We start from the raw sequence: 15,977 nt of genomic DNA, 5'->3' as shown, positions 1-15,977 counted from the left end.
AATCCTGGCTGGACGTTTGACCACTCTTCCTGCATGGACCAAGCGTAGTCCACTTTCAGTAGGGTTGAGGTCGGGTCTTTGAGAAGGCCATTCCAGATGTTAATGTCAACCTACAACCAGTTTTGATGTGTGCTTTATATCACTGCTGTGTTTAAATACCCACTTGTGTCCCAGTTTCAACTGTCTGGATGTGGACTGGAGGTGAAGATTCCTCCTCTTCATTATTCCATCCACTTTTTGCAGTGTAGCAGTCCCACCCAGGGCACGGTAAATGGTAAATGGCCTGTATTTGTATAGCGCTTTTACTAGTCCCTAAGGACCCCAAAGGGCTTTTACACATCCAGTCATCCACCCATTCACACACACATTCACACACTGGTGATGGCAGCTGCATTGTAGCCACCCTGTTTGAATTTGTAATTCTTGGAATCTGCAGTTGTTTGGAGACGGCTCCAGAGACTTTTTTCCAACTTGTGTAAATGTACATTTCTTCTTTATAGATATTGACGGAGTTTTTTGGATTTTCACATTGTTCTGAGTATCAGTGAATCTACTGAGTGCTCTCAAGCAAATCCTTCTCATGCAGGCAACAAAAAACTACCAGCTGTAGTCGATCACGACCACCACAAAGAAGGTAATAGAAGTTCACCGTCTCTTTTTTTGTATCCACATGTCACAGTAAGCAAATGAAAGTATTTTATGCATTTTTAATAAAAGCCGATCACAAACCTCAGTAAAGTCAGTGGTTTCAGCTTCTGAGGATCTACTTTCAAACTGTTTAGAGGAGGGATATTGGCTTTATTGGACAAAGAACGATGAATAAGGAGGAAAAGAGGAAGACCACAGAGAAGATCCATGGATGCAGCAAAGGTGGACATGCAGAGGGTTGGTGTGACAGAAGAGAATACCAGGGATCGAGTGAGCTGGAGGCAGATGATGTGCTGTGGTGATCCCTAAAGGGAGCAGCTGAAATAAGAAAGACAGGGTTCAGTGAGAAATCAGGGAATCAATAACAAAGTACGAGTACTCTGCTGGTCCTGCGCTGGGAAATTCAGCTGTAGAAATAAAAGCTTCAGCTATGATGATCTAACATTATGTTAAGAAGAAATATCCTCTCTGCCTTCATTTTTCCAGCACAAACCTGTAGTGTAACATCTTACTGAACAACAGTCAGTAAATTGGATGCTTAATATAAGGTGGGATTGTGTCTTCACTTTCTATTCGGGCTCATTGTCTGCTACAAACTCTGCTGAAACAAAGTAAGATCGCAGCTCTTCTGAGAAAAAAAATGCAGATGGAGTGACTCACAATGAAATATTTGATCATCTAATCAAATCTGAAGCCTGGTTTTGTTTTAAGAGAGTCTGGGTGTATTTTTAGACCCGACAGCTTGCGTGTCCCACTGTCCTGCTCTAGATGATATTGTAACAGGATTATAGAGTCATAAAGTGAGTGTGTGTGTGTTTGAATGTTGCATGCTCATCCAAACAGACTGCTGAAAGTACTTTTCTGCCATCGCCTCCCTCCATATAGTAAAGTGGCCTTTGAAATGCACAGCTAATGACCATGCAGCAGCAACAAAAGCCTGAGCACTGGGCCTTTAATGCTGCCAATTGTAGTGATGATAATCACACACTGAGCGCAGAGAGGGCTTCCCCCCCGTGAACTTCACTGTGTGTTTTCTGGTGAGTGGGCCTAAAGAAATTTACCACATCAGACACACAACGTAGTCCTGCAAGTGTGAACGAAGCATCGCATCACCCCACACACACACACACACACACACACACACACACACACACACACACACACACACACACACACTCACTCACTCACTCACTCACTCACTCACTCACACTCTCTCTCTCTCTCTATCTATTTGTCCCCCTCAGACACACCCACACAGCACTGGCGCCAACAACTAAATCCCCCACCCCTTTTCCTCCCTCCCCCCGTTAGCTGACCTCTAATTATGTCATGCGAAAAAGCTGTGTCCCATTGAAAAGCTCCCTTAATCAAACCCAATTAATTCCGCTTTTTTCCCTTATTATCCTTTGCAAGAAACGCGTCTTTCCAATAAGACTGTTAACTCCAACCGTGGCGCTTTCAGATCTACTCGGGTGCAGGAGCAAAATAATAGACTGCACAATTAATCAATTAGTCATTAGGGATTCAGTTGTTCCTAATGAACACAGTTGCTGTGTAGAAGAGGGGCGTTAGAGATGCCTCAAAGTTCCTCGTCTTTCTGTTTGGAAATGTGTCTACAAGTTGAATTCTTTGACTTTCACCGCTGTACTGCACAAGAAAACACAACTGAAAGAACTTTATGAATTTTGTTACACTACTGATCACGTTGGCTTCAGTCATTTAATTGACTTCCTAATGTGTCACCTGTGTTCCTGGCAGTGTTGGTCAAGTTACTTGAAAAAAGAAATCAGTAACTACTTCCCCAAAAAAGTAATCCCATTACTTTACTGATTACTTATTTTCAAAAGTAATTAATTACTTAGTTACTTTTTAAAAACACGATTTACAACCTGAATAGGTGATAAAGCGATAGATCTTTCAGCCCAATTCTACTTTTTCTACATAATCCATCATACAAAATGTAATCAAATGGAAAAGTCTCTTTTTAAAACTTGTTTTATTAGTTTTAATCTTTTAACTTTATGCATCAAGCAAAAATTTAATTATATGCAACATTCTCTGACTGGAAGAAATTAGTTTAACATTTAAACCTATTTTCTGCACATTCCAGCACATAAAATAAAGTATTTTTTGTGTTTACACTCAGTCTTTCAAATAGATGCAAGTGAAACACAGCAGAACATAAATAAAGTCAAAGACTCAGCGGTCCTGTTGCTCTATTTTCACCTGTAAAGCAGGAGTGGGGTAGGCGGAGGTTTACCCTGGTGCAGGTGTGCCGCGGTCAGTGGAAGAATCCGTGAGTTTCTCTGTGAGTTTCCCATTACGTCGTAGCTACTCGGTGCTTGTTGGAAGTTTAGGGGTTTTTTTCGCTGTAAAAAGAAGTTTTCTTCCCACGCACAGCGGACACTAATGTTTTTGTCACTTTTTATGGAATCAAACTCAAAGTAAGGTCAGTACTTCCACACTTTAAACGCTGCACGCTCATACTCTCTCTGCACTCGATATATGATCCACTGTTGATCTGCACACAGCTGTTGTCACCAACGTCGCACTCGCTTACGTCACTGTCATGAGACGTTCTTGCAAAGAAATCACGGTTTTAGTAACGCAGCGTTCCTACGGTAAAGTAACGGTAATCTAATTACCGTTTTTGCAATAGTAATCCCTTACTTTACTCGTTACTTGAAAAAAGTAATCGGATAACGCGTTACTGCCCATCTCTGGTTCCTGGTAATTGGCTGGTAATCAGTGGTAATGCAGAGTTTGCATGATTAGGTCCCGAGACGTCAACTGGGACACAGAAGAGGACAGTAGGAGGCTTTATTTCACATTCTTTCAGTATGTAGAGGTGCAGGTTATACATATGGTAAAGCCTTTGTTAGCACAAAGCAGAGACTTCATATTTATTTATTTTATTATTAATAAATGCCACCTTTTTTTGCACCACTCGTGCCTCAAGACTTCTTCAAACATCTCTTAAATCTTTTTGGTAGCTGATATTAACAGCTGCCCCCTCTTTGGGGTCTCAGTGCGACACACACCCCCATTACCACCTCCTTGGAATACCAGGTGCTGTAAGTTTAGGGGTGGGTGGAGCATCCTTGACTCCTCCAGTCCGCATGCCAAAGCATCCTTGGGTAAAGTGCAGTTGTCCCTGATGGGTTTGTGTGAGTGTGCATTTTACATCTCTTGCATTTAGGTAACTATGACAACAGATGTCATTGTTTATGTTTAATCAGCTTCCTTGTTGTGTAATGATCCAGAAGGATTTATTGTTCCAGGTATCAGGGAGAATTAAAGGTTGTGTTCCTGCTTCTTAATGCAACGCCACATTTGGTGATTTATTGTCTGACATCAAGCAATATGTGGACAAGACTGATTAATCACATGTCCAGATTATATTGGATAATGTTTTGGGTGAGCACATTCTTGTATGTAATACTGTGATGTATTTTTAAAAAGTTAATATTTTTATCAAATAAGACCAGAAGTAGTGGTTGAGTAAATGTTAGTAGCATTGGGACAGGAAAACGACCCTCTGCCAGAACCTTTTTCCTGCCGATCTGCTGCTCCTTTTCCCATGCTTTCCTTTGTGCCACTCACTGTGGCTCAACGCATGCCTACCCCAGCCCCCGGCTGTGACTGTAGCCCCGACCCGGCCCCAGCTGAGCAGTGCCAGCAGTCCAGCAGTTAGTTAGTGTCCGCTCAGGCCCGGCTCGGCCTCGCCCGGCCCGGGTACTAATCCCTGGTCTGTCAGAGGACCCCACTCTGAACTCATCCTGCAACACAGGAAAACGCTCTAATTGGGGGATTTTCTACATCATTAACTCTGATGAGCACCCACCCCACCCCCTGTCTCCCCCTCTCCACTCTCCCTCTCTCTGCATGTCTCTCACACCCACACTTTTCTCCAACTTAATCTGGCTTCTTCACATTCTCGGCCTCTTTCATCCTTTCGGCAAAAGCTTGACTTTTTTTCCCCTTTTTCATTCAGGATGTGTTGTTTGCTTAATTATTCACATATGAGAGCCTGACAGTAAAGTAAAAAGTGTGTAAATAGTGAAAGTCTTACCTGTGCACTTGTTATATTCACAAAAGAGCTAAAAGCCATTTCCACAGTTTGAGGTCCTGTATTACTTTTCTTGGGTAATCCTTTAAAGAAAAAGTACTTACTGACTTTTCAATACAAACTTTGTTCTGCACAAATTTTCCCTTTTAAGTAAAGTGCAAAACATCGTGTCACCACATTTTTTTTCTTATAAGGAGAATATGCTGGTGCTGAATGCTGGTGCTGAATGCCCAGAAGACAGTGGAGATTATTGTGGACTTCAGGAAGCACACAGCCCCACTCCCCCCCATCATCCTGACTGACACCCCCATCACCTCTGTGGACTCATTCCGCTTCCTGGGTACCACCATCACCCAGGACCTGAAGTGGGAGCCCACCATCACCTCCGTCATCAAGAAAGCCCAGCAGAGGATGTACTTCCTGAGGCAGCTGAAGAAATTCAACCTGCCAACACGGACGATGATGCAATTCTACACTGCAATCATCGAGTCCATCCTCACCTCCTCCATCACCGTGTGGTACGCTGGAGCCACTATCAGGGACAAACAGAGACTGCAGCGTGTTGTGCGCTCTGCTGAGAAGATGATTGGCTGCAGACTCCCATCTCTGCAGGACCTGTACACCTCCAGGACACTGCGGCGTGCAGCTCGGATCTCAGCTGACCCTTCTCACCCTGGACACAGTCTGTTTGACCTGCTCCCCTCAGGCAGGAGGCTCCGGTCCATTCGCACCAGAACCTCTCGCCATAAGAACAGTTTCTTCCCCTCTGCTGTCGGACACATGAACAATAACCATATGACTGTTCCCACCACTAACACATGACCCTACGCTGTGTCACTGCATCATTCCATGTTTGGCACTGATCACCACCTGCACTCATGTATATATCTTTCAACGTAGCACTCTTAATTCTTATTCTCATGTATATATCTCATGTATATCTCATGCACATATCTTTCTACGTAGCACTTTTAATTCTTATCCCTACTTTTATTTTTTCATGTCTATTTAAGTGCTATTTATGACACTATGTTTGCACTGAAGCACCGCAGCAATTTCCTAATGTTGTAAACCTGCTCAACATTTGGCAATAAACCCCTTTCTGATTCTGATTCTGATGCTGGGATGAAATATCATGACATAAATATGCATATTAAAATGTTGTATCTGTGTATTGCACAGAAAAAACTGTATGCAACTTATTTTTAAAATCAGGATATCTTGCTGAGCTCTGTAACTTGGATCTAATTGCAACACATCTATTTTCATGTTAAGAATTTAAAAAGATCCTGCAAAAACGTCCATGCTTCATCCACTGGCTTATCCATATGGTCCTTGAAGTACGGTCTGCTCAGCCCTCCATCTGTCCAGGACAGTGTCTCACATGCTGAGGAGCCCAGCGAGCACGGCGGCACCGGCCCTCTGTGAACATGTGTTGCAGCGGCTGAACCTTGCAGCCTGCCTGCCTGCCAGCCTGCCTGCCTGCCTGGGGGCAATTAGGGAGCCGAGCCCTGTGGTCAGAGGCCCCCCTGGGAAGTCCTGATTGATTGGAGTCTCATCTTCCTAACAGGCTGGCATCCTGCCACAAACCCATGGAAAAGCAGAGAGGATTGAGAGGGGTAAAAAGAAAGAAAACCATGACAGTGAGACAAGGCGCACAAGTGTTTGCAGCAAAAAAAAAAGTCTCTGCTCATGTATGTCAGATGACAACGATTATACTGTAGTAATCTTGGATTGCTCTAGTAGTCTTAGGGAGGTTAAAAACCCCACAGTGACTGTGGGAATGAGTGCATAGGTCAACATGAAAGCACTGCAGTGAGAACGCAGAGATACAATTTCTATCAAACTATATTTATTTTCAGTAGATCTCCATTTGTTCCAGAATATGAACATCAACAATCCAGACAAAATCCAAAAGAAATAAAACAACGATATCACTAAGACAGACATAACTAGGGCATGTAAGACAATAAAAATAACTAAAACTAGTGCAATCTTGTCTGTTATCTAACCTTTGGCTTATTCTTGGCCCAAAACATTTATGCTGCAAACTAAATGTCCTGTTAACACATAAGATAATTCTGGTTTCCTGTGCTGTGTGAGGTCACCATTGTGTAAAACTACATGAAGACAGATGATGAACAGCGGCTGTAACATTACTTATCCCCTTTAGGTCGGACAAGAGTGAATTTCAAAAGTATCCAAAAAAAAGTGGGGTGTGACTTTGTAACAATCTGGGCAGAAATGAGTCTCCTTTTTTATTTTTAACAAAAGAAAAAACACATTTTATATAGAAACATAAAAAATGGGTTTCTAAAATTGCACTTTAAGAGGACAGAGTTTTCTATCCCTCTTGTTCTGTTAAAAAGTCAAAAAATATATAAATTTCAACCTCCAAAGATTTGTTTGAGATGGTACCTGCACATGCAAAAACATTTCAGTGTCACAGTCTTATTTATTTACCTCTACTGTCCATATGAAGCATATTGTGCTCCAACTTTAAGATGATTGGGGCTTAACCCTGTAACAGATGGCATAAGACTAATATTGTGTCACTAATGACCAAAGCAGTAACAATCCATGTTTCCTCTTGTTTGAAAAAGAAAAAAAAAAACTACAACAAAATGGTTACAAGGGCCTATTTAGTGCAGCCTGAGACCGTTTCTCCCCCTTCTGTTCGGGACAAAGAGGATGCACTTGGATCAATTGTGTCGAACAAAGACCGAACTATGTGGGGTGACGCATCACACAGGGCTCTTTCTGCTGCCCTGCACGTACACGCAGCCACCCAACACTGAGCTGCCAACAGGTTTTCTCCTCCAACAGTCACTCAAGCAAAAAGAGGGCTACTCCGCTGACTAGCCTGCGTTTTTTTGTCTACTTCCTCTGCCTTTCTTCTGCTTCCTCCCTTCTTTAAAGCACAAGTCAGAAAAAATGTATCCGTGCAGAGATATTTTTGGTATATTCCCGGTCCCAGTTGAGGTGACCCTTTTCCCACCAGATGAAGATCTCTTAAAGAAGCTTCTCCTCACTGATCATCTTCTTCCAGTCACACCAAGATATCTAAAACATGGACTCGCGTATCTAAACTGCGTAGCAAGTAGAAACATAAATCATAGTACAGGTGGACATAAAACGAAAACCAGCTACACGGCTTTTATAATTAAACAGATTAGTGAGATGAGCAGTGACACTGTAGTGTGTCTTCATGCCTCGATGTCACATTAAACAGAGACCAAAGGTCCATTCACAAAGTCCTCTAAGACTCTGATTTGCAGACCCATGAAAATTCGACGGCTGGACTAATTAGTAAAAACACAAATGTGGTGTAAAAAAAAAATTAGAAAAGAAAAGCATGAGAATGATATTTTGCTCGACTCAAATGATTTGGATAAATGAAAAGTGATGAATAAGAATTCCCGCATTTTGGCAGTTTTTAATGATATAGCGTGTCTTCACTGTTGGTGCACCCAAAGAGCTGCAGCAAGGGCTCAGGCATGAAACGTGCACTCAGAGCCTGTTTGTGACTCGGAAATACTTCTAGGTGTCATAAACCGTTTGTTTCACCAAGAAGACATTTGTTTTTAACGAACCCAAGGCAACAATAGACACCTAGAGATTGGACGAGCAAAACTATCGGAAACTTTTAACCCGCTGAAGGTTTCAGCTGTTTTTTAAGGGGGAAGAAGTAGAAAAGAAAAGAAAGTCTCCCCCCCAAACAAAAATTCTTACGTCCTCAGCTTTCACAGTTCAGAATCCACTTCTTTCACTTAGTGGCGTAGCACGTGACGTGTGTCACTTCCAGCATTGCTCACGTCGACCGCCGAGCTCGTTAGTCACATGGGTTGCCAGGTCTTGTCCATAGACTGGATGTGTTCCTTGGCTTTCATCCTCAGCGCAGCAATACTGGAGCTGCGCTGGTCCACATCCTCCAAAGGGTACTTTTCAGGGTATGGTGCTGGACACTGATAAGGAGGAGGAGCCATGCTCTGCATCCCTTGACCCATGGACGGATGGGGATGAGTGTGAGTGTGAGGGTGTGGATGAGGACCGTGAGGACCGTGAGGAGCGTGAGGAGCGTGGGGGGTGGAGTTGAGGAAATGGTGGCTTGGGTAGCTGGGCTGGAGGCCTTGAGCTGGACCCATGAAGCCTGGGATACTGTGCACAGGTGTAGCACTGGACAGGGGAGAGGTCAGCCAGGGTTCCAAGGGGAGGGAGTTGGTCATTGGACCCATGCTGGTGTGAACCGGTGCCGGACGGTTGAAAGAGAGCATGGGTGAATCGTGGAGCTTCATGGTGCTGGCGTCCATTTTTTCCTGCCGGCGCCATTTAGCTCTGCGGTTCTGAAACCAGACCTGGAAGAAAATGACAGAAAAATAAGGTACGTGTAAATATGATGGAGTGCAGAGTTTTTCATTCTGGGTAGGGAAATATACTCGAATATACTCGACAACACTGGGGGAGTTTTTTGGATGAATACAGCCTTTCACGTAGTGTGAATATGAGATTTTATTCCAGAATAATGAGAATATCTCTAAGAAAACCCCAAAAACAAGACAGAAACGTTTGAAGTGCTTCTTAGCAATCTCTGAAATGGTGTTGCCTTTAATGCAGTTCACGTTACCTGAACTCTGACTTCGGGGAGGTTCACCTTCATGGCGAGCTCCTCGCGGCTGTACACGTCTGGGTAATGGGACTTTTCAAAGGCACGCTCCAGCTCGTGCAGCTGGTAGGTGGTGAAGGTGGTGCGGTTGCGCCTGTGTTTCTTCTTGGGCTGCTCATCCTTGCTTGGGTCCGGAGACTTGCCTTCATCGCTCTCTATACTCTTCCTCAGCTCGCTCAGTTCCTGATCACATTTGTTTGCAAATAAGCCGGAGTCTGTGGAAGAGCCCAGGAAAAAATATTGTGAGTTTTTATTTCCTCCACATGCTTTTTGACTGGACTAAGTGAATGAGAACTACAGTTTAGAGAGAAATACAAATGGAGAATGCAGTTTCCCACTTTCCAGTAGAGCAAACATTAGTTTGACACCTGCAACAATAGGCCACTGTAGGTCAGTGAAGCAAGCAATTCCCTGTACCTCAATGAAGCTCCAAAACATTCCTAATCGGATTTAGGAAGCTTTTTCCAGTGTTTACTTTTCTTCAAAGTTAAAAGGTCTTTAAAAAGAAATTTGAAAACCACAGTTTTTATCACCACGCTCAACAGCCACTCTTAGATTGTTACCATTTTTGGCTAAGCTCACAGCAGATCTGAAAGAATCTATTTCCCCTGTGCAGGAGAGCCAAAGCACGGAAACGTCCCGAGTTCTGTCCGTCTTTAGGATCACAGATTACTGACAAGCTGGTGTTTACAGACACTACAAAGCTTTCACTGGCACTGTTCCTCCTCATAACCCTCCCCGTCAAACGATTCCTCTCTCAATTCTTCTTCCTCAGCTCTATTTCTAATCGAATCAACGTGCATATTCATCAACAGTATACAGAAACATGGGAGAGGCCACAGGGGAAAACAGGGAGGTGTAACCAGACCAGCCAGCAAACTGATTTAGCTAAACAAAGTACAGAGATGATGATCCAGGAATAAAATAATCTACTCGAGTTAAGAGTTAATAAGTGCCAAGCTTGGATCTGACTCGAAGACTTAATTTCATTCAGGATGTTAGATAAGTTGCAAATCACAGACAGTGGGTTAAGCTGATTTTAATTAAGGGCTAATTTTGTATTTAGGTAAACAATAGAAACATCAGTATCATCAGTATCTCTTACACCAACTAACATATAGTGAGACGAGCAAAAATCTCATTTTTTTTATGAGCTTTCAAAGCATTTCTGTTATATTCAGCAGTTACTCTACAGAGCAGCACAGGTGTTTATCTAAAAGTGTAAAGGTGATGGCTGACATTCGCCATATTTTTGCTCTGTTTTGGTCTCTATCAGCCCTCTAAGGAAGTATTCAGCTCTTTGCTTTAACAGATGTAACTGTAACAGATTAACTGTAACAAATGTAACTGTATCAAATGTAACTGTAACAGATGTAACTGTATCAAATGTAACTGTATCAGATGTAACTGTATCAGATGTAACTGTAACAAATGTAACTGTATCAAATGTAACTGTATCAGATGTAACTGTAACAAATGTAACTGTAACAGATGTAACTGTATCAAATGTAACTGTAACAAATGTAACTGTATCAAATGTAACTGTAACAAATGTAACTGTATCAAATGTAACTGTATCAGATGTAACTGTAACAAATGTAACTGTAACAGATGTAAATGTATCAAATGTAACTGTAACAAATGTAACTGTATCAAATGTAACTGTATCAAATGTAACTGTAACAAATGTAACTGTAAAAGATGTAACTGTAAAAGATGTAACTGTAACAGATGTAAATGTATCAAATGTAACTGTAACAAATGTAACTGTATCAAATGTAACTGTATCAGATGTAACTGTAACAGATGTAACTGTATCAAATGTAATTGTAACAAATGTAACTGTATCAAATGTAACTGTAACAGATGTAACTGTAACAGATGTAACTGTATTCTGACTGCAGATATTTTTCAGGTTTCTCAGGCTGAGAGATGTGAGGGCTAGACCCCGATCTCAATGAGACTTCTTCTTCTCTGATTTAATAACGACAGTTCAAGACTTTAAAGAGCAGGAAAAGGTCATTTCAAATCTCGGGGTCATTTAAAAACGCCGTCATCGCACGACCAGCTCAGACCGTGTGGTTTACAATAGTCTCGGCTGTGTTAGCAGCAGAGAGTGCATCACAGGTGAGGCAGTCTTATCGGCTGCGTGTGTTTGTGAAGAATTGATTTATAGTCCCAATTTTTTTGACTTCCTAAAAGCTGATATTGGTACGAGTCCTCATCGCTCATCAGTGCAGCTCCAAACCAAAACAGTCATGTTTAAAGGCAGGAAGTGAAATAAGGGACTGAAGCTACAGGTCATAACATGTTCAGGAATACACTTTTATGTTGAATGACATTTCAGAGCTTCAGCAGACTGTGTACGAATCTGAATGCTAGCTTGTTTCTGTTAATGGGATGCGGTGATGGAGATGAAGGAGGGGGTCGACTGTGGTCTTTCTGCTGGAGAAACGGGAGCCGAGGCAAAAGCAAAGCAGGGTTTTGGGGTTCATTTATCCACCTCTCATTAAGCAGCTATGACAAAGACCAGGCTCCGACAAAGGCAGAGGTCAGGCCTGGTTCAGTGACCAGCTCTTGGCCTGTCAGCCCATCACAGCCACTGGTCTGAAGCCTCCCTACTGTTTATCAGCCAGCAGAACATCTCAGCACGGAGAGGAGAGGGGGGTGGCCCGACTGACACCGAACACAGAGAAGCTGCTCGGTCAGGAGGAACTGGGCTGACTTCACACAGGATGGAGTGATGTCATTGGTGTTGATGGATGTTAATGCACTGAAACCAAACTGCATCTGAGTCACTTAAAAGCAGTGTTTCTGCTTCGTCTCCGGTTCACAGGAACAACTTTTTCTCTTGTTCCTGCCACAAAATCACCAACCACCTGCCTGATCCTGTGTGTGAAAATAGCTTCAGATTAAACATGATTCAATTTGATTCTAGGAGCGAACGATAACAATAAAGAGCGATTGGACTACGGTACAATCTAATCTGCACAGAAGAGAAGATTAGGGGAATTCCACAAGGGGATGGGATTGGTCTTGGGGACATAAACCCCCTACACCATCTTGTCCTGTGATTTATCTCTCAATCTCAGTCCACACGGTGGAGTTAATGCAGCTTTACATGCCAACGGTGTTTAATGCACTGATTTCGAATCGGTGCGTGAGAGGTTTTCATGCAAAGGTGGAATAACCTCATTTAAAGTGATCAGACTTTTGACGATAGGCTGTTGAAATAATACGAGCTGTAATTATAACTGAATGTCACAGATTTGAAGCTGCTTTTGTTACTCATTTTGTGTATTTTGTGTGTGTGAGAGTTGAAAATCAGATTTTGGTTTATTAGATTCTTACACCAGATTCTAAATCTCAGGTCAAAATAAAGGCCTGGGTGTTTGTGTGATGTCCTTTAAGTGGCTGTTTTTATCTAATTGTGTTTTAAAATGTTTGCTTCACTTGTTATTTATGTCATTTGATCTGTTTCCTGTTTTTTACCACAACTGCCGACAAAACAGTCACGTCACGAAGCTTGACTGGTTTATTCTGGTTCCTGAGCGAGGTTTGGACTATAAAAGGCTCGAACTGTGTTTGTGGTCAGATAATATCCTGTTCAGCTATCTGGTAGTATAAAAACATATTATGTTTGCCCAGCAGCATCAATAACTTCAGTCTACCTATGTTCTGCATTACATCATTCAAATCCTTAAAGTTAGAAAAAGCAAAGATCACTTCAGTCCAGCAGTGCTGCTGCTGCTGTATAATCAATATCTCTGACCATCTCTATGCTTTGAGGCTTTGATGATTCACCCTCAGTAACAAACTCTGCAGCAGCTGATCCATACTGCTCAAAGAGTTCACAAAATTTAATGAAACAAAATCATCTTAAAAGGTGGTGCTACTCTTACAAAATCAGCTTTGCCAGGATGGAGAGCAACAGCCGGACTCACCGTGGTACTGCTGCTGCTCTGTGCCGCTGCTGCTTCTCAGAGAGGAAAGGTGCCCGCTGTAGGACGGGTGCGACGAGGGCTCCAGCTGCTTCCCGGTCTCCGCCAGGCTGTCTATGTTCACTTTGTGGGGTCCGGGGGTCGTGGCGGGACTTAGCAAGGGGTCCTGCTCTTTGCTGAAACCCAGGATGACATCGATGCTGTGGACGCGGCCTCCCACTGCAACGCCCCCACCTTTACCCAGTTCGTGGAAATTGCTGGGCGAGAGACAGCTGTCGTCCACCATGCTCATGGTATCCAGCGATAAATGCATTCGAGCGTCTGGGCAATCACCTGGGCCTGGGGTCGAGGGAAGATGTTTGGGTGAGGCTACGCAGACGCAGATCACTAGGTCACCTAGGATGACTGTTATCCACCTAAACCTGATTATCTTCTTCGGAGGCCCAGAGGGTCAGAACCCCGTAGACTCTGAGTGTTCCAACAAACCACTAATAAGATTGTGACTATGGGTCAACTTCACACACAAAGAGGCTTTCTTATAAAACGTTTTACTGCTGGACTTAATTTTATGGAAACTCAGGCTAACATTTTTAAACGTAGTCACATTTTGGGTGAATCTTTGGACTAACGTGCACTTTTCCTGACAAATAAGTCATGAAGTTGTTGGATTTCCAGCAAATGATTCTGTGTTTGTTACATAAGAAGTAAATAATTAGAGCCGAATGAGACCGTGGCAGTGCTTACCTCTTGGAAGTAAATATGCTGAAGTACTGAAGTTACTGATGCCAGTGCTCCACCTGTTCCTCTCAGCAGCTCTCCCTCCAACTTCACTCTTCCCAGATCCGCTATGTGCACCGCCTGCAGTCGCTCAGCTGGCGTTGATTGCCTAGCATTTCTCTAAATATATTCGCTTTGTGTGACAAACAGCCCCAAACAGATGCACTCCAATGGTAAAGAGCATTTAGTAGCTGAGTTCAGACGCTATCCACTCCAGCTCAGAGAGGAGAGTGGGAGAGGAGTGAGCCGGAGAGAGAGAGGTGGACAAAGCTGAGGCGGCGTAGGAGGTGAAACGAGGGGATTAGGAGAGGGCTGTTAATTGCAATCCTTCCCCTTTAAGAGTGATTGGCGGCTGTTTTCTGCTTAAGAAACTGTTTTAAATGTCATTTTCATTTACCCCCGACGGAGAAGGCCCGGCTAACGAAGCCCGGACGAGACTTTCTTTCATAAATTTATTGTTTTAAAGACAAAAGAATCGCTCAAAGTTTTCACTAATCACTGCCGGGACCCCTTTGTGTGAAAATACTGCAAGAAAGGAAAAGGTGAAATTGTAATGCACACAATAGAACAACAACAAAAAGAAAACAATTTACCGCGGGGTTTATTTTGTGTAATAAAAATGTAAAATACAACATGTATGTTCTGTGTTGGTTCTCTGTCAGATTTGCAGGGAAGTTGTGCTACTACTAGTTTTATTAACTACAAACTAAAAAGCAAAGTGCAACAACGTAACCACTGATGTACTCAAAATATATCATTTTAAACAGATCAGGCTTGATGCATATAATTATTTACCATCTTAATTTCTGATTTTTCTACTTTATATGCACTGTTTTTATTCCGTTATTAGACATAAACTTTTATTATCGGCAGCCTGCGATATTTAAACCTTTAATTCTCCTTTTATTGTTCTGTCATTTCAGTTTTGTTTTATTTGCATATAAAGCAAGTTTGCATGAACCACCCACTAAAAGAGATTAATGGAAGCCAGTCAGTTGTTTAAATGGATTAAAAAGAGAGCTAATGTTTTATAGTGTGGTTTAAATTAATGGTAACATTTGTATATTTATTTATTTTTGTTTGTCTGATAACATTTATTTAAAAAATAAATCGGACATTTCAAACAGTTACTCGCTACTTGAGTAGTCTTTTCGCCAAGTACTTTTTTACTCTTACTTGAGTAACTTTTTTGACGACTACTTTTCACTTTTACTTGAGTAATAATATTTTAAAGTAATGCTACTCTTACTTGAGTACAATTTTTGGATACTCGACCCACCTCTGGGTTTAATGGCTCCACAGTTAATCAAATCAGTCAAAATAAGACATCATCCATCAGCTCAAAGATAACTGTAACAAAGACAAGAACTGCCTTGGCTTTGGAAAACCCACTAAATATATTTCAAATATGCTTAAACAGTGGAATAGGTGACAGAAAATACCTGTGGTGACACAGAACATCTACACAATCTCTGATTAAAAATGCCACGTCCATTTAAGACCATAGATTCAAACTATTTCATAGAAGCAGAAAAAAAACGTAAAGGGACATTATCACCTCAGGGTTATTTCATTTGACTGAGTGGTGTTTCTCAAGAGACCGCAGCGCAAAAGGCTGAGAGGTAGGGCACAGAGTTTGAAGGCCACAGACCTCAAAGTTGACCCTGGCTTAGCGTCACAGAAATTAGCACCGACTCTAAAGACGCTAAAGAGATTTCCTCTGACCTCAGACATATCTCAAAATAAAGACAGATACAGATAAACACACAATTGAATCTAAAACTTGGACCTTCCTCAGATTCGTGTTGACACAGCTCTGACGAGAGATCAAAATGCAAATTTGTTTTTTGAGAAGAAACTGTCCCGTGATCATTTCAAA

At 42.3% G+C, this 15,977-nt stretch overlaps 2 protein-coding genes across 4 annotated transcripts; one reads left to right on the top strand and one right to left on the bottom strand.

Annotated features, from left to right (window-relative positions):
- The first annotated feature begins 609 nt into the window (after positions 1 to 609).
- On the top strand, positions 610 to 5,857 carry LOC309701304 (uncharacterized protein). Of its 3 annotated transcripts, none has more exons than XM_082525408.1 (2): positions 610 to 634; positions 4,912 to 5,857. In XM_082525408.1, exon 2 carries the CDS (start codon positions 4,931 to 4,933, stop codon positions 5,537 to 5,539), a length of 609 nt encoding a protein of 202 aa, XP_082381534.1. In that variant the 5' UTR covers positions 610 to 634; positions 4,912 to 4,930; the 3' UTR covers positions 5,540 to 5,857. The 3 variants fall into 3 exon arrangements, with proteins under 3 accessions (XP_082381534.1, XP_082381532.1, XP_082381533.1); XM_082525406.1 differs by lacking the exon at positions 610 to 634 and adding an exon at positions 3,043 to 3,097; XM_082525407.1 differs by lacking the exon at positions 610 to 634 and adding an exon at positions 3,634 to 4,065.
- A 706-nt stretch (positions 5,858 to 6,563) lies between these two features.
- Positions 6,564 to 14,882, bottom strand: rx1 (retinal homeobox gene 1). The gene is made up of 4 exons (XM_082525405.1): positions 14,066 to 14,882; positions 13,325 to 13,660; positions 9,342 to 9,595; positions 6,564 to 9,072 (listed from the first exon to the last, which is right to left on the bottom strand). Exons 2-4 carry the CDS (start codon positions 13,632 to 13,634, stop codon positions 8,554 to 8,556), a joined length of 1,083 nt encoding a protein of 360 aa, XP_082381531.1. The 5' UTR covers positions 13,635 to 13,660; positions 14,066 to 14,882; the 3' UTR covers positions 6,564 to 8,553.
- Positions 14,883 to 15,977: the final 1,095 nt, after the last annotated feature.

Source organism: Aulonocara stuartgranti (assembly GCF_965226115.1).
Source record: "Aulonocara stuartgranti genome assembly, chromosome: 23".
Taxonomy (NCBI): domain Eukaryota; kingdom Metazoa; phylum Chordata; class Actinopteri; order Cichliformes; family Cichlidae; genus Aulonocara; species Aulonocara stuartgranti.
Note: the sequence above shows the minus strand (reverse complement) of the source record. Positions and strands in the feature narration are given on the sequence as shown.